At 44.4% G+C, this 15,719-nt stretch overlaps 1 protein-coding gene across 1 annotated transcript in view; it reads left to right on the top strand.

Annotated features, from left to right (window-relative positions):
• The first annotated feature begins 861 nt into the window (after nucleotides 1–861).
• CACNA1E (calcium voltage-gated channel subunit alpha1 E) overlaps nucleotides 862–15,719 on the top strand; it is a 611,438-nt gene continuing 596,580 nt past the window's right edge. The window contains 1 exon segment of the mRNA XM_044301096.1: nucleotides 862–974. Coding sequence (XP_044157031.1) covers nucleotides 937–974 — 38 coding nt within the window. The 5' untranslated portion in view covers nucleotides 862–936.

Below are 15,719 nucleotides of genomic sequence, written 5' to 3'. Positions count from 1 at the left end.
CCTAGCACCACTACACAGAGCAAGAACAAGTTAACCCCTACAGTGCCACAGAGTGCTGAGAAGCACAAAGAATAAACTCTATTTCATAGACAGAACGGCGAATTGTAACAACTGCATTAGATGTCACCGCGTTTTTACTTTTGTATACATTTTCTAGTGCATGTGATCCATGACCCATCTCTCTGTCACATAAGACTCACAACCCTATATCCCTAGAACATGCTCTTCAAACAGCCTTCATCCCCCATCTTATTCAACAGGCAATAATAAAACTCACATTTCGGGAGCAATGTCCTATTATGTTTGATTCTTAACCCTGTGCACCTCCTACGTGATACTTCCTTCTGCCTATATGAGCGTAGCGTACATGCAATCTCAAGAACCTGTTATGTCGGTGTGGTTGTTAAGGGAAAAAGGTTAAAGTTGAGTATGAATAATCCCTCTCATTGTCAGTCAACACTATTGTAACTTCCATCTCTTGTATTTCCCGCAGAGAGATGTTTTCGGATGGTATTAAAGATGCTAGGATTAAGCTCCTGCTCAACTAGCGCCCACACGCTCACCGAGCCTGACCACTCCAGCACGCTAGAAATATCTACCTTGGATGTCGACACTCAAAGGTATGTCCTGGCCCTGCCAGAGGTTGAGACTTGGCGGAAGCACCGATTGGGTTTAACCCAAGCTACTCACTCTTGCAACCTTTTGGAACCAGATACTATTTCTGAGACGTTGGTATCACGAACTGCAAGTTACGATGCCTTGTACGACCTCCGTGCGCAGGAGGCGGAGACTCACTTTACCTTCGAGGGGAACAGCATGTTTGAGGTGACCACCGGAGTGGAATCTGAGTTTCCATTGAGCCCTCATGTAATAAAGAGGAGAAGAGGAGGCCTGATTGAACAGAAGGATATCATCAAAGCTCACCAGGCCCACAAGATGCACAGCACGCCCCAAGCAAGACGGAAAGAGTGGGAGTAAGTACTACTTTGCCTCTGGGATGATAGAAAATCTGTTCAAAATCATCCCTTCCTTAGAAATGAATGAGTCTTAGGTTGCCTTTAGATGACTGGTGTCCATGTCCATACTGTATCTTGTGTAGAATGGACTGAACACTGATCCATTACAGTCAATGGGCCAATTCTCCAGTGGTCTGTAGTACAGAGAAAATGTCAGTATTTTGGTCCAATTTTCTCCATTTAAGGGTGCATTCACACGACCGCATTTTTGTGTCCGCATCTGTTTTGCAAAATTTTCACTGTGTGCTGTCCGCATCCATAGTTCAGATCCGCGGTCCTGTAAAAAAGATAGAGCAATCACGGACAAGAATAGGCTTTTCTGTCATAGGCTACATTCACACGGCCGGTATCCATGTTTTGCGGATCCACAATTTGCGGACCGCAAAACATATACGACCGTGTAAATGTAGCCTAAGTGGGAGAAAAATTGGCAGCACACGGACACTTTCCGTTAAAAAAAAAAACATATTTTTTTGCAACCTTGACATGGACGAGATTTAAAGGGCATCTGTCAGCAGATTTGTACCCATGACACTGGTTGACCTGTTACATGTGCACTTGGCAGCTGAAGGCATCTGTGTTGGTCCCGTGTTCATATGTGTCCGCATTGCTGAGAAAAATGAAGTTTTAATATATGCAAATGAGCCTCTAGGAGCAACGGGGGCGTTACCATTACACCTAGAGGCTCAGCTCTCTCTGCAACTGCCGTGCACTCTTCACTTTGATTGACAGGGCCAGGCAGTGAAATCATCACACGTGATGATGTTTTGATTGACAGGGCCAGACATGATGATATTTTCAATGCCTGGCCCTGTCAATATTTGGCCCTAACCGCTAGGTTTATGTCAAAACTTCATGCTCTTTGAAGGGCAGTCGCATGGGCCATGGACACAGTGGACAGGAGGGAACCTCATTGACTTGTATGGGAGAGTTTTTTAGGCATGCACTATGATCTATGCATAGGTCAGGAGGGAGAAGATAAGCTGTAATATCACCTATTGTGAATGATGGATCCTGTGTTATCTATACAGAGGTGTTATTGTTAGTGTAATCCTGCCTGTGATGATAATGTGATAGCTACTGAAACTTACCTGTACAGAACAAGAAGTCTTAACATGTCATTAGGCCTAGTGGTCATAGCGAAAATTGCACAGTTTTAGTTAGTTAGTTAGTTTTTTTAAATATGGAAAATGACATGGAAAATTTAAACTGTGCCCTCCTGCGCCACTTTTTAAAGTTGGTCGGTATTTCACAGTTGATCACAGTTGTGTCCCATTTATTAAGTTAGACTTTTTAAAAAGTTGCAAGTCCAAACTAGGTATTTACCAGGTGTAGTTTCAAAGAGTCCTCAGCTGGCACCACCATTTACATTACGGGTGCACAAATTTCTCAGAATTCTTAAAGTTAGGGGATAACTAAGTAATGAGTGGGGATCTGACTGCTGGGATGCCCACTGATCCTGAGAATGGGGGTCACATTCACCGGTCCTGATGAAGTGGCAGGTTGAGCATGCACCCTGCCACTCCATTTTTTTCTCCATGAGACTGCTGGAAACAGTAGTATGTTGTGCTGTTCTTGGCTGTCTGTGGCAGTCCCATATAGAATGAATGGAGTATCAGGGGGCATGCTCAGCCTGCTACTACATAAGGAGTGGAGAATGGGATCGGTGGGGTCCCAGCAGTTGGACCCCCACCGATCAGTTAGTTATTCTGCAAATACAAATTAATTACACATAACACCCCTATAGGACAAAGTTTGTAATATACATATTGTTCTAAAGTTGCGTGGATCGGACTCTCGAGAAGCCAGTCATGGGAACCTCTTTTAAAAATCCATCTCCCGCCGATGTCAGGTCCCAGGCTGTGAGTTCTGCGCTGCGATTGGCCAGCGCTACAGCCTAGGAGGAGGAGACGCCCAGCAGAACAAGGGCAGACTCCGCCTACTATAACCAAGAGTCCTAAGTCTCCGCCTACTATAACCAAGTCCCCGAACATACCGGAGGACATAACAGGAGAACGGAGCGGCGCCGAGGGATAATAGTAAGTGCAGTGAGATCCCTGGGCGCCGCTGTATATGTCAGGATACTTAGTTCACAATGTTTTCCAGGTGAAAGGTCCTCTTTAAAGAACTAGAAAACCCTCCATATAAATAGTCATTCTGAAAAACAAAAGACCCTGGTGTTATCTGTCACCCTGTAAACTTTACATTTAAAAAAAGGTCACCTTGTCTCACCATATACTAAGCTGTGAATTCTTGTCTGCAGTGATAAAAAAAGGATGGGGCATTTTCTAAATTCTTCAGAGGAATACATTAAAACGGAGTTAAAAACACACCAAAGGCAAAAAACCTTAAAACCTATGAAACTATTTAAATGATGGATATTGCCACCTTCTGGGCAAATATGGGAATGCAACTTTTTTTTTTTTTTTAACAAATCATCAGCGGCCAATTTAAATCTATATTATTATTATTTATTGATTGATATTTATTGATACCACTTATCTATTTCATATGAGTTTTCTTCTTTTAGCCTATAAGACTATATAACAGTCATACAAAATTTATATTTCTCGCAATGAAGTTTATTCATTTTCGTATGAATTAGACTCAATGTGTTCTAAATTGTAGATGCAGGTTTTGTTTTGAATGCTAGGCAATTAGGCATTATTAATAAAGAATGCTACACACATAGTACATGTAAAATATAATAATGTATAATCATGTACAGGTAACAATCCTGTAATACAAGCAATGGGAGAAACTGTCTATTGAGTTGTCTTTGAGTTGTTTAAAGGAGTTTTCCGGTTTGCATCAACATTCTAGAAAATAATCATTTATGAAGGTCGCTGTAATTTAGTAATGTATTTCCTTTACCTTTATTGCTCCCATCTCCTGTTTTGGGCTGTGGTCACATGACCATGTTCATGCAGCTCCTCCTTATTTCCTGTGATGTTATGTCTGTTGGTGGGGCGGTGATAGGGGGTTGTCTATGTAACTAGCTAGGTGGGAGGAGCTATAAACTAGCTGGGTGATGTTAGGGGCGGTGCTAGATCTGTGGCAGAGGAAGGAGAAGTGCATCATGGGTTTGGTTGGACACAGCAACAGGAAGTGCTACATACAGGATGGAAACAAACCTGAGGGATTGGTTTACATGGTGCGGATAAGCATGATGAAGATGTACATGAGGTAAGCAACTAAATGAGCATATCTGTTAAAAACCATAGTAATCCCAGAATAACTTAAAAGGGTTTTCCAAGACTTTACAACTGATAACTTATATTTAGGATAGATCATCAGCATCTGATCGATGGGGGTCTGACACCTGGGACCCCTGCTGATCAGCTGTTTGAGAAGCTTCCTCTCAGCTCACCAAGTACAGCACCGTACATTGGATAGCGACTGTGCTTGGTATCACAGCTCAGCCCCATTCATTTCTATGGGGCTGAGCTGCTGCTAGGCTATGTGACCGATGACTGTGTCGTCACTGGCCTAGGGAAAGCTGTGAGAAAGCTGCGAGCACCTCAAACAGCTGATCGACTGGGGTCCCGGATGTCAGACCCCCACCGAACAGATACCGATGACCTATCCCGAGGATAGGTCATCAGTATTAAAGTCTCGGAAAACCCCTTACAAACTTGATTTTACAATGATTTGTTCAAGTTTTATGTTACTGTGTAGCGCTAGCCTAAGTGTCTCGTTCAGGGGGTCGCCAACCTTACGCACTCCAGTTGTTGTGAAACTACAACTCCCAGCATGCACATTTGCTCATCTGTTATTGGAACTTCCACAGAAGTGAATGGAGCATGCACCAGGAGTTGTAGTTTCACAACAGTTGCTAATCCCTGGTTTAGGTTATATGCCTGGAGAAATAAAAACTATATGTGGCTAAGCAAACAGGAAGCTTCATGCCAAGCTAGCTACACATCAAATCTTTTCCTGCAGTAACTCTCTTAAAATGGTGTAAATTAAAGTTCCAGATCTCTAATAAAAAAATAACCAATGCAGCTTAGTAACTTAAAAGGATTGTCTCACTTCAGTAAATGGCATTTATCATGTAGAGAAAGGTAATACAAGACACTTACTAATGTATTGTGATTGTCCGTATTGCCTCCTTTGCTGGCTAGTATCATTTTTCGATTGCATTATAAACTGCTCATATCCTGTGGTTAGGACGACCTACAATCCAACAGCGGTGGCCGTGCTTGCACATAGGAAAAAGCACCAGCCTCTCTGTGGCAAGCATGTGGAGCAGCTCCCGTCCCGGCCACCTCTATATCTGTGCTGCAGCGGTGGCCATTACCCCTGGATACAAGCATTGGAATGCAATGAAAAAATGAATCAAGCCGGCAAAGGAAATATGGGCAATCACAATACATTAGTAAGTGCCTTGTATTAACTTTGTCTACATGAAAAATTGCCATTTGCTGAAGTGAGAAAACACCTTTAATTTACATGCCAGCTGCATACTGGGTATGTAGAGTAAAAAAAAGTGAGTTAGAGAAGTAGACAGATAACTAAAATAATCTGAATAGTGAAACCGGTAATTACAAGAGGTCTTGGCTTTTTGTGTCTATAGATTCATGTAAAGTCCTGTGATCACAGCAGCATTGGCATTGATTCAAGCAGGCAGACAGTTTCTGCATATGGGTTAGGTGTGTGCCCCCATCAGCAAACTAACGGTAGGGTGTAGGAGTGAAAAGTGATTTGTAAATTGGCAGGCTTATTCACAGTTTTGTAAGGTGTCTAGAAACATGCACTAGACTAGACAACACTACAGATACATTTTTTCCAGGATGGGAGATGGATTGAGCATGTTTAATGTTCAATCACATTAATGTTTTCCAGGACATCTCCTTTAACGTCTTCCTGCCATGATCTCATACTTAAGGTTAGACACACTTTTTTTGTATTGTTTTTATGGTGGTCATTACTAGGCTTTTTTCTAAATCAGATATGTCAGTTTTGTGGCATAAAATACTCGCAAATCATGGCAACTGCGACATTTCCATGGCAACTGCAATATTTTTGCAACATTTTTTGATCCTCGCCACTTTTCACAGTAGTCTATGTTTAAGAGCTAAAAGTGAGATTAGACCTGGATTGTGGCTCATTTACTATGTGCGACTTTTGCAAAAGTCGCAAAAAGATTTCAACCCACTCCAGGTAACCCCCTAATGTACACTTACAGCTAAAGGTGTAAATCACATTACACTCTCACATCACATAGATTATTAACCACTTAAGGACCACAGGTTTATACCCCCCTAGTGACCAGGCCCTTTTTTACAAATCGGCACTCCACAACTTTAGCGGTTTATTGCTCGGTCATGCAACTTACCACCCAAATGAATTTTACCTCCTTTTCTTCTCACTAATAGAGCTTTCATTTGGTGGTATTTCATTGCTGCTGGCATTTTTACTTTTTTTGTTATTAATCAAAATGTAACGATTTTTTTGCAAAAAAATGACATTTTTCACTTTCAGCTGTAAAATTTTGCAAAAAAAACGACATCCATATATAAATTTTTCGCCAAATTTATTGTTCTACATGTCTTTGATAAAAAAAAAATGTTTGGGCAAAAAAAAAATGGTTTGGGTAAAAGTTATAGCATTTACAAACTATGGTACAAAAATGTGAATTTCCGCTTTTTGAAACAGCTCTGACTTTCTGAGCACCTGTCATGTTTCCTGAGGTTCTACAATGCCCAAACAGTAGAAAACCCCCACAAATGACCCCATTTCGGAAAGTAGACACCCTAAGGTATTCGCTGATGGGCATAGTGAGTTCATAGAACTTTTTATTTTTTGTCACAAGTTAGCGGAAAATGATGATGATTTTATTTTTTTTATTTTTTCTTACAAAGTCTCATATTCCACTAACTTGCGACAAAAAATAAAAAATTCTAAAAACTTGCCATGCCCCTCACGGAATACCTTGGGGTGTCTTCTTTCCAAAATGGGGTCACTTGTGGGGTAGTTTTACTGCCCTGGCAATTTAGGGGCCCAAATGTGTGAGAAGAACTTTGCAATCAAAATGTGTAAAAAATGACCGGTGAAATCCAAAAGGTGCACTTTGGAATATGTGCCCCTTTGCCCACCTTGGCAGCAAAAAAGTGTGACACATCTGGTATCGCCGTACTCAGGAGAAGTTGGGGAATGTGTTTTGGGGTGTCATTTTACATATACCCATGCTGGGTGAGAAAAATATCTTGGTCAAATGCCAACTTTGTATAAAAAAATGGGAAAAGTTGTCTTTTGCCAAGATATTTCTCTCACCCAGCATGGGTATATGTAAAATGACACCCCAAAACACATTCCCCAACTTCTCCTGAGTACGGCGATACCAGATGTGTGACACTTTTTTGCAGCCAAGGTGGGCAAAGGGGCACATATTCCAAAGTGCACCTTTCAGATTTTGCAGGCCATTTTTTACACATTTTGATTGCAAGGTACTTCTCACACATTTGGGCCCCTAAATTGCCAGGGCAGTATAACTACGCCACAAGTGACCCCATTTTGGAAAGAAGACACCCCAAGGTATTCCGTGAGGGGCATGGCGAGTTCCTAGAATTTTTTATTTTTTGTCACAAGTTAGCGGAAAATGATGATTTATTTATTTTTCTCTTTTTTCCTTACAAAGTCTCATATTCCACTAACTTGCGACAAAAAATAAAAAATTCTAGGAACTCGCCATGCCCCTCACGGAATACCTTGGGGTGTCTTCTTTCCAAAATGGGGTCACTTGTGGCGTAGTTATACTGCCCTGGCAATTTAGGGGCCCAAATGTGTGAGAAGTACTTTGCAATCAAAATGTGTAAAAAATGACCGGTGAAATCCAAAAGGTGCACTTTGGAATATGTGCCCCTTTGCCCACCTTGGCATCAAAAAAGTGTCACACATCTGGTATCGCCGTACTCAGGAGAAGTTGGGGAATGTGTTTTGGGGTGTCATTTTACATATACCCATGCTGGGTGAGAGAAATATCTTGGCAAAAGACAACTTTTCCCATTTTTTTATACAAAGTTGGCATTTGACCAAGATATTTTTCTCACCCAGCATGGGTATATGTAAAATGACACCCCAAAACACATTCCCCAACTTCTCCTGAGTACGGCGATACCACATGTGTGACACTTTTTTGCAGCCTAGATGCGCAAAGGGGCCCAAATTCCTTTTAGGAGGGCATTTTTAGACATTTGGATCCCAGACTTCTTCTCACACTTTCGGGCCCCTAAAAAGCCAGGGCAGTATAAATACCCCACATGTGACCCCACTTTGGAAAGAAGACACCCCAAGGTATTCAATGAGGGGCATGGCGAGTTCCTAGAATTTTTATTTTTTTTGCATAAGTTAGCGGATATTGATTTTTTTTTTGTTTTTTTCTCACAAAGTCTCACTTTCCGCTAACTTAGGACAAAAATTTCAATCTTTCATGGACTCAATATGCCCCTCACGGAATACCTTGGGGTGTCTTCTTTCCGAAATGGGGTCACATGTGGGGTATTTATACTGCCCTGGCTTTTTAGGGGCCCTAAAGCGTGAGAAGAAGTCTGGAATATAAATGTCTAAAAATGTTTACGCATTTGGATTCCGTGAGGGGTATGGTGAGTTCATGGGAGATTTTATTTTTTGACACAAGTTAGTGGAATATGAGACTTAGTAAGAAAAAACAAAAACAAACAAAAAATTTCCGCTAACTTGTGCCAAATAAAATGTCTGAATGGAGCCTTACCAGGGGGGGGGGGTGATCAATGACAGGGGGGTGATCAATGACAGGGGGGTGATCACCCATATAGACTCCCTGATCACCCCCCTGTCATTGATCACCCCCCCTGTAAGGCTCCATTCAGACATCCGCATGATTTTTTACGGATCCATGGATACATGTATCGGATCCACAGAACGCATGCGGACGTCTGAATGGAGCCTTACAGGGGGGTTATCAATGACAGGGGGTGATCAGGGTAATCAGGGTGATCACCCCCCTGTCACTGATCACCCCCCCTGTAAGGCTCCATTCAGACATCCGCATGATTTTTTACGGATCCATGGATACATGTATCGGATCCACAAAACGCATGCGGACGTCTGAATGGAGCCTTACAGGGGGGTTATCAATGACAGGGGGTGATCAGGGTAATCAGGGTGATCACCCCCCTGTCACTGATCACCCCCCCTGTAAGGCTCCATTCAGACATCCGCATGATTTTTTACGGATCCATGGATACATGGATCGGATCCACAAAACGCATGCGGACGTCTGAATGGAGCCTTACAGGGGGGTTATCAATGACAGGGGGTGATCAGGGTGATCACCCCCCTGTCACTGATCACCCCCCCTGTAAGGCTCCATTCAGACATCCGCATGATTTTTTACGGATCCATGGATACATGGATCGGATCCACAAAACGCATGCGGACGTCTGAATGGAGCCTTACAGGGGGGTTATCAATGACAGGGGGTGATCAGGGTAATCAGGGTGATCACCCCCCTGTCACTGATCACCCCCCCTGTAAGGCTCCATTCAGACATCCGCATGATTTTTTACGGATCCATGGATACATGTATCGGATCCACAAAACGCATGCGGACGTCTGAATGGAGCCTTACAGGGGGGTTATCAATGACAGGGGGTGATCAGGGTGATCACCCCCCTGTCACTGATCACCCCCCCTGTAAGGCTCCATTCAGACATCCGCATGATTTTTTACGGATCCATGGATACATGGATCGGATCCACAAAACGCATGCGGACATCTGAATGGAGCCTTACAGGGGGGTTATCAATGACAGGGGGTGATCAGGGTGATCACCCCCCTGTCACTGATCACCCCCCCTGTAAGGCTCCATTCAGACATCCGCATGATTTTTTACGGATCCATGGATACATGGATCGGATCCACAAAACGCATGCGGACGTCTGAATGGAGCCTTACAGGGGGGTTATCAATGACAGGGGGTGATCAGGGTAATCAGGGTGATCACCCCCCTGTCACTGATCACCCCCCCTGTAAGGCTCCATTCAGACATCCGCATGATTTTTTACGGATCCATGGATACATGGATCGGATCCACAAAACGCATGCGGACGTCTGAATGGAGCCTTACAGGGGGGTTATCAATGACTGGGTGATCAGGGTAATCAGGGTGATCACCCCCCTGTCACTGATCACCCCCCCTGTAAGGCTCCATTCAGACATCCGCATGATTTTTTACGGATCCATGGATCGGATCCACAAAACGCATGCGGACGTCTGAATGGAGCCTTACAGGGGGGTTATCAATGACAGGGGGGTGATCAGGGAGTGTATATGGGTGATCACCCACCTGTCATTGATCACCCCCTGTAAGGCTCCATTCAGACGTCCGCATGTGTTTTGCGGATCCGATCCATGTATCCATGGATCCGTAAAAATCATGCGGACGTCTGAATGGAGCCTTACAGGGGAGTGATCAATGACAGGGGGGTGATCAATGACAGGGGGTGATCAGGGAGTGTATATGGGTGATCACCCGCCTGTCATTGATCACCCCCCTGTAAGGCTCCATTCAGACGTCCGTATGCTTTTTGCGGATCCGATCCATGTATCCGTAAAAATCATACGGACGTCTGAACGGAGCCTGACAGGGGGGTGATCAATGACAGGGGGGTGATCAGGGAGTTTATATGGGGTGATCATGGGTGATCAGGGGTTTATAAGGGGTTAATAAGTGACGGGGGGGGGTGTAGTGTAGTGTAGTGTTTGGTGCGACTGTACTGACCTACCTGAGTCCTCTGGTGGTCGATCCTAACAAAAGGGACCACCAGAGGACCAGGTAGGAGGTATATTAGACGCTGTTATGAAAACAGCGTCTAATATACCTGTTAGGGGTTAAAAAATTCGGATCTCCAGCCTGCCAGCGAACGATCGCCGCTGGCATGCTGGAGATCCACTCGCTTACCTTCCGTTCCTGTGAGCGCGCGCGCCTGTGTGCGCGCGTTCACAGGAAATCTCGCGTCTCGCGAGATGACGCCTATTGGCGTTAGTGTGACCTGGGAGAGCCGCCGCGATGACGCCTTTCGGCGTTAGCGTGGCGGCAAGCGGTTAAGGTGCACCAGTTCATAAATTTGGTGCAGTCACACATGGCAAAGCCAGACTTAAAACTGACACAAAAACAACCGTAAATAGTAAATAACTGCCTGTGTTTTTACTGGAGACACATGTAGCGGAGAGCAGGAGCTCAGCTCTCATATGACAGCCAGGCTCCTGCTCTAATGGCCTGCATAAGCAGAAGCACCGATCCAGGCTTTTTAACCCCTTAGATGCTGCGGTCAATAGCGACTTTGGTATCTAAGTGGTTTAAAGGGCGGAGGCTCCCTCTGTCAGTCATTGGAACCCCTTGAATGAGATTGTGGGGTGCCAATGTCTACCTGCAGTGTATGGCCTTTCAGGCTGTGCCAGAGGTTTAGGCTGATAGTGCCTGTCAGTATACTGCAATCAAGGGGTGCAAACTTCCAAAGAATGCAATCCACAAAGGAAAAGTATCTAAACGATCCTTGATTAATCCCATTCTCACAATGCATTTCTGTGCTCAAAGACCCCCTTTGCTCATGTAGCAGACACAAGAAAAAGAGTGCAACTTCAAGGCTGACAGTTTTTTTAATGCACGGTGGAGCCAAACGTACCATTCAGTCAATCACCCCACCCCCTAGCAGGGTTGGGATGTGTGTATATGTTATATATGCAATGCCCTTGAGGAACACTCCAAACGGTTAATTTAATGTTACTGAGTTAAATGTTGTAATTTGTTATTGAAGCCCTTATTTCTTTGTACACCATGTATACCTAATGGCAAATGGGCAATACATACTTAAAGGGAGTCTGTCATCAGCATTTCACATTTTTAATCCTTCCCATAGCTTTCTAGCATACTTACAGTTAATAAAAACGTTACCTTTAGCATCAATCCAAAAACATCTTTGTAAACTTATGCAAATGAGGGCTCGCAAGTGCCCAGGGGCGGCGTTACCCTCGTAGGTGCCCTGCTAGCTCAGCCTTTTCTTCGCTTCCCCCGCCCCTTCCTTCCTTCCGCCCACCCCTTTCCCTCTGACCGCCTATCTACTAACTTGTTGTTTCGCCAAGATCCTGTTTCACCAAGATCCCGCGCCTGCGCACTCAGTCCGTCGACCGGCGCATGCGCACTGCGATGCCCATTCCTGGTACGGCATCACAGTAATTAATGCACATGCGCCGGCCGACGGACTGAGTGTGCAAGCGCGGGATCTCGGCGAAACAACAAGTTAGTAAGGTTTGATGCTAAAGGTAACGTTTTTATTAACTGTAAGCATGCTAGAAAGCTATGGGAAGGATTAAAAACGTGAAATGCCGATGACAGACTCCCTTTAATGCTAAAGGCTACTTAAAGGGGTTATCCCATGGCTAATGTAAAAAATTAAAATCAGACATCATCCAGTACATGACAATTTCTCTCTAACAAAGCTAGAACCAGCCCTGTACCTCACATGGATCCAGAGATCTCCACTTTCATTGCTCTGCTAGATTTATATCAAGCTGACAGCTCAGGGGGAGTGTCTTTTCTGCTGCAGCTAAGGGGGTGTGTCTCAGCTCTCCCTATCACAGCTCAGGAGGCGTGTCTCAGCTCTCCCTATCACAGCTCAGAAGGCAGTTGAAAGATGAAACTGAGCATGTGCGGCCATCTCAGTGACCCGGACAAAGAAATAAGAAAAAAAGCAAACTGCAGGTGGCGCTATACAGATACACTTTACTGAATAACTCAGTGACTATGCTAAATATTTAATGACATGTGCAATGAGCAGGACACTAGTGCAATGCAGTGGGTCAGGATAGATATGTGTATAAGTTTATAGTTTGTTCGTGACGCCAATTGCAGCTTGCGCAGGTACTGTAGCAGGGCCCTTTAAGATGTTATAACTCACGTACCAGGTGAGGAATGCCAGAGGGGATAATGTCTATGTATAGCAGATATGGTAGTGTCAACGGTGTCTCCTACCTTGGTACGGCTGGACTCCTGGATCCTGGCTCACTTGCAATAAATTGAGTGTTGTTAATAGGAGTAATGGAGGAACTTTGGTAGCAGTAAATGAGATCCAAACTTGAAATATAATCCAACTTGTCTTTACTGAATGGCAGCTTTAAATCCATACAAGTTACAGCAGTAGTCTTTTAGGTTCCAGCAGGTATAGGCAATGTATGGCAGGGATCAATATCTCTTCTGCTTCTATACTATGTGCCTGGAGAATCTGGCAGGTATTTATCTTCTGCTCTGTCTGTCTTCTGCTTGGTATGGGCCTGACTAACTGAGGAGGAATTTGGGCTTCTCCTGGACTCTGGATATGTACTCACAGCTTGGCTCACAGGGATGCTTCTTCCTGGAGGCTGGAGGTGGCTGCTTGCTTGTCAACCAGCTGAGGCTGATGGCTCAGGCTGGGAATGTCCTCTAGTCTCAACCGAGACAGGGTCCTGATTTGGGATCCCTATTTTCTGGGAGCTCCTACTAACACAGCCTTTCCCCTTGCAGGGAGAGCTGGAACACACTCTACACTAACTTCCTTCTCCTCCTCATGAGACAGGACATGGGAACGCCCCACTTCTGCTCACACAGGGGAGCCTAGACTGGAATGGACTATTCCAGACTAGATATACTAACTGACTATGGTCTGCTTACATATTGCTGCCACCTGCTGGCGGACAGGGAAATTACAGCAAATACATAATCCAAGCCTGGAAAGTACACATACAGGAAAATGCAAAGTTAAATTACACAAGATGATTGAAATATAAACTTGACATATTGTAGCAGGGAGACAGAGTTTTAGTGACATACTCTGGGATGTTACATACCCGCTTACTTTAAGTTAAGCCGCCCTCGGGGTATGCTAAGAGAGTGGAGGAATCAGCTCTGGGTACCCAATAAAATACAAAGTGCTGCATGAGATACATATAAAGACATACTTAGACAAAACACATAACGGCTTTCTCGAGGTTCCTGCCCGCTAGAGTAAGGTGTCCAACACACAGTTTCCTTCTCTTGGTATAACCAGGTAACCTAAATACTGCACTAAACAAACATTACTGACTGACTCTGTATATTGTCCACCAATACCAAAGAAAGCATGGGGGTGTCTTTACTCCGTAATCCCACCATTGTGTAATGCAAAGTCCGCAAATAGAAGGGTGGCTTTATCCTGTATTCCCTTCCCTGCACCATAGCCTGAAGAAATTTGGCTTGTAGCACGATCACTATGATGACTAAGAGGAAGCTAAAGTATGGCTCTAAGGTTTGAGGCGCCTTACCTTAGGCAAAAGGCTCAGAAGGGGAGGTATTTATCGTCTCCGTGTCTTCTGGCAAGTCACAGGAGGAGGGTAGTACAATCCCGTTGCGCTCCTGGAAATGAGACAGCTCAGGGTGGGAACAATCCTGAACATAAAACAAGCGGGAAGGAGCAGCCTAGGGCTTCTAACGATTCCCGAAGCAGCAGGGGTACCTGTGAAGTAACTGGATCTGCTTGGACTTACCACTTGGTCCTACCCGGGTGTAGGCCATTAGTATACAACGTCCATATGATGACAGTCCGTACAAAGGGGGAGAGAACAAGACCTGTGAAAAAGGCACACTTGAGTAAGTTGCTACAATTTTGTTAAGTGCAATGGTTAAGTGCAATCATTACAAACAGCGCATAAATTCACATTGTGGCACCTAGAAGAAGAATACACACAATGGGCAGGTTATCTTGAACGTTACAAAATTTGTAAACTGGTACAATAGTGCAAAATTATTATGCAAATATCAGTGCAATCATATTAAATAGGAATATCACAAAGAGCTCAGGTATCACGTTTGAGTACTTTCTTTGGGTGCAAACTTTTAAATTGCAATAAAACATTTTATAAAATTGTGCAAATTTTAATACGAGGATAGGCTCAACAATAACTTGAGTCCTTTTTCCTGGAAGTGCTTGAAGTTGTAGAATCCTCTGGAAACTGATAAAAGTCAATTTGTAATCCACAGGGTAAAAGTTAATTGCAATCCAAAGGGTTAAAATGTCATAAGAGCAGCAAAGGCTATCAAGTAACCTGAGAAAGGGGATAAAACACTGAACTTGGACATGAGGGGGAGTGCTGTTGGGGGGAGTCCTAACTGACATGACCATCTGGAGGAGGACAAACACTGGCAACCTGGAACATAAAACATTAAAATTGCACACACAGCCAAACAGGTCCTCACCCGTCAGGTAGCAGTCCATGAAGTGGCTCCCAAAATGTCACTGATGTTTAATTTTACTTGGCTTTCAAAGGGGACACCTTTTACAAGTAGGTGTCCAGCTCCTCGTCACTGCTGGAGCTGCTAAATCTCATGAGAGGATGTTCCTGCCTCTGCTGGTAGCTCATGGTAGCATTGGTTGTAGTGCGCCACCGCCCTCTACTGGTGGCTGCAGGAACTGGCTTTGCGGACAGCCTGGTGAATGCTGCTGTGACTCGCTGTAGCCCGGGATCCACAGCCGGTACAGGAGGTGATAGAACTTCTGGCTGCAGGGACTCAGGAAGGGCTGGAACAGCTGCCTGGGGCTGCTTCCAGGGAAGAAGATATGGTGGCCTGAGGTAGGGCTGCACCTTAGGATTGAACGTCAGGACAGAGTTATTTATCTGTCCTACCCTCAGGGTTGGTGGCGGTGACAGATC

This window comes from Bufo gargarizans, chromosome 7 (assembly GCF_014858855.1).
Source record: "Bufo gargarizans isolate SCDJY-AF-19 chromosome 7, ASM1485885v1, whole genome shotgun sequence".
NCBI lineage: Eukaryota > Metazoa > Chordata > Amphibia > Anura > Bufonidae > Bufo > Bufo gargarizans.
Note: the sequence above shows the minus strand (reverse complement) of the source record. Positions and strands in the feature narration are given on the sequence as shown.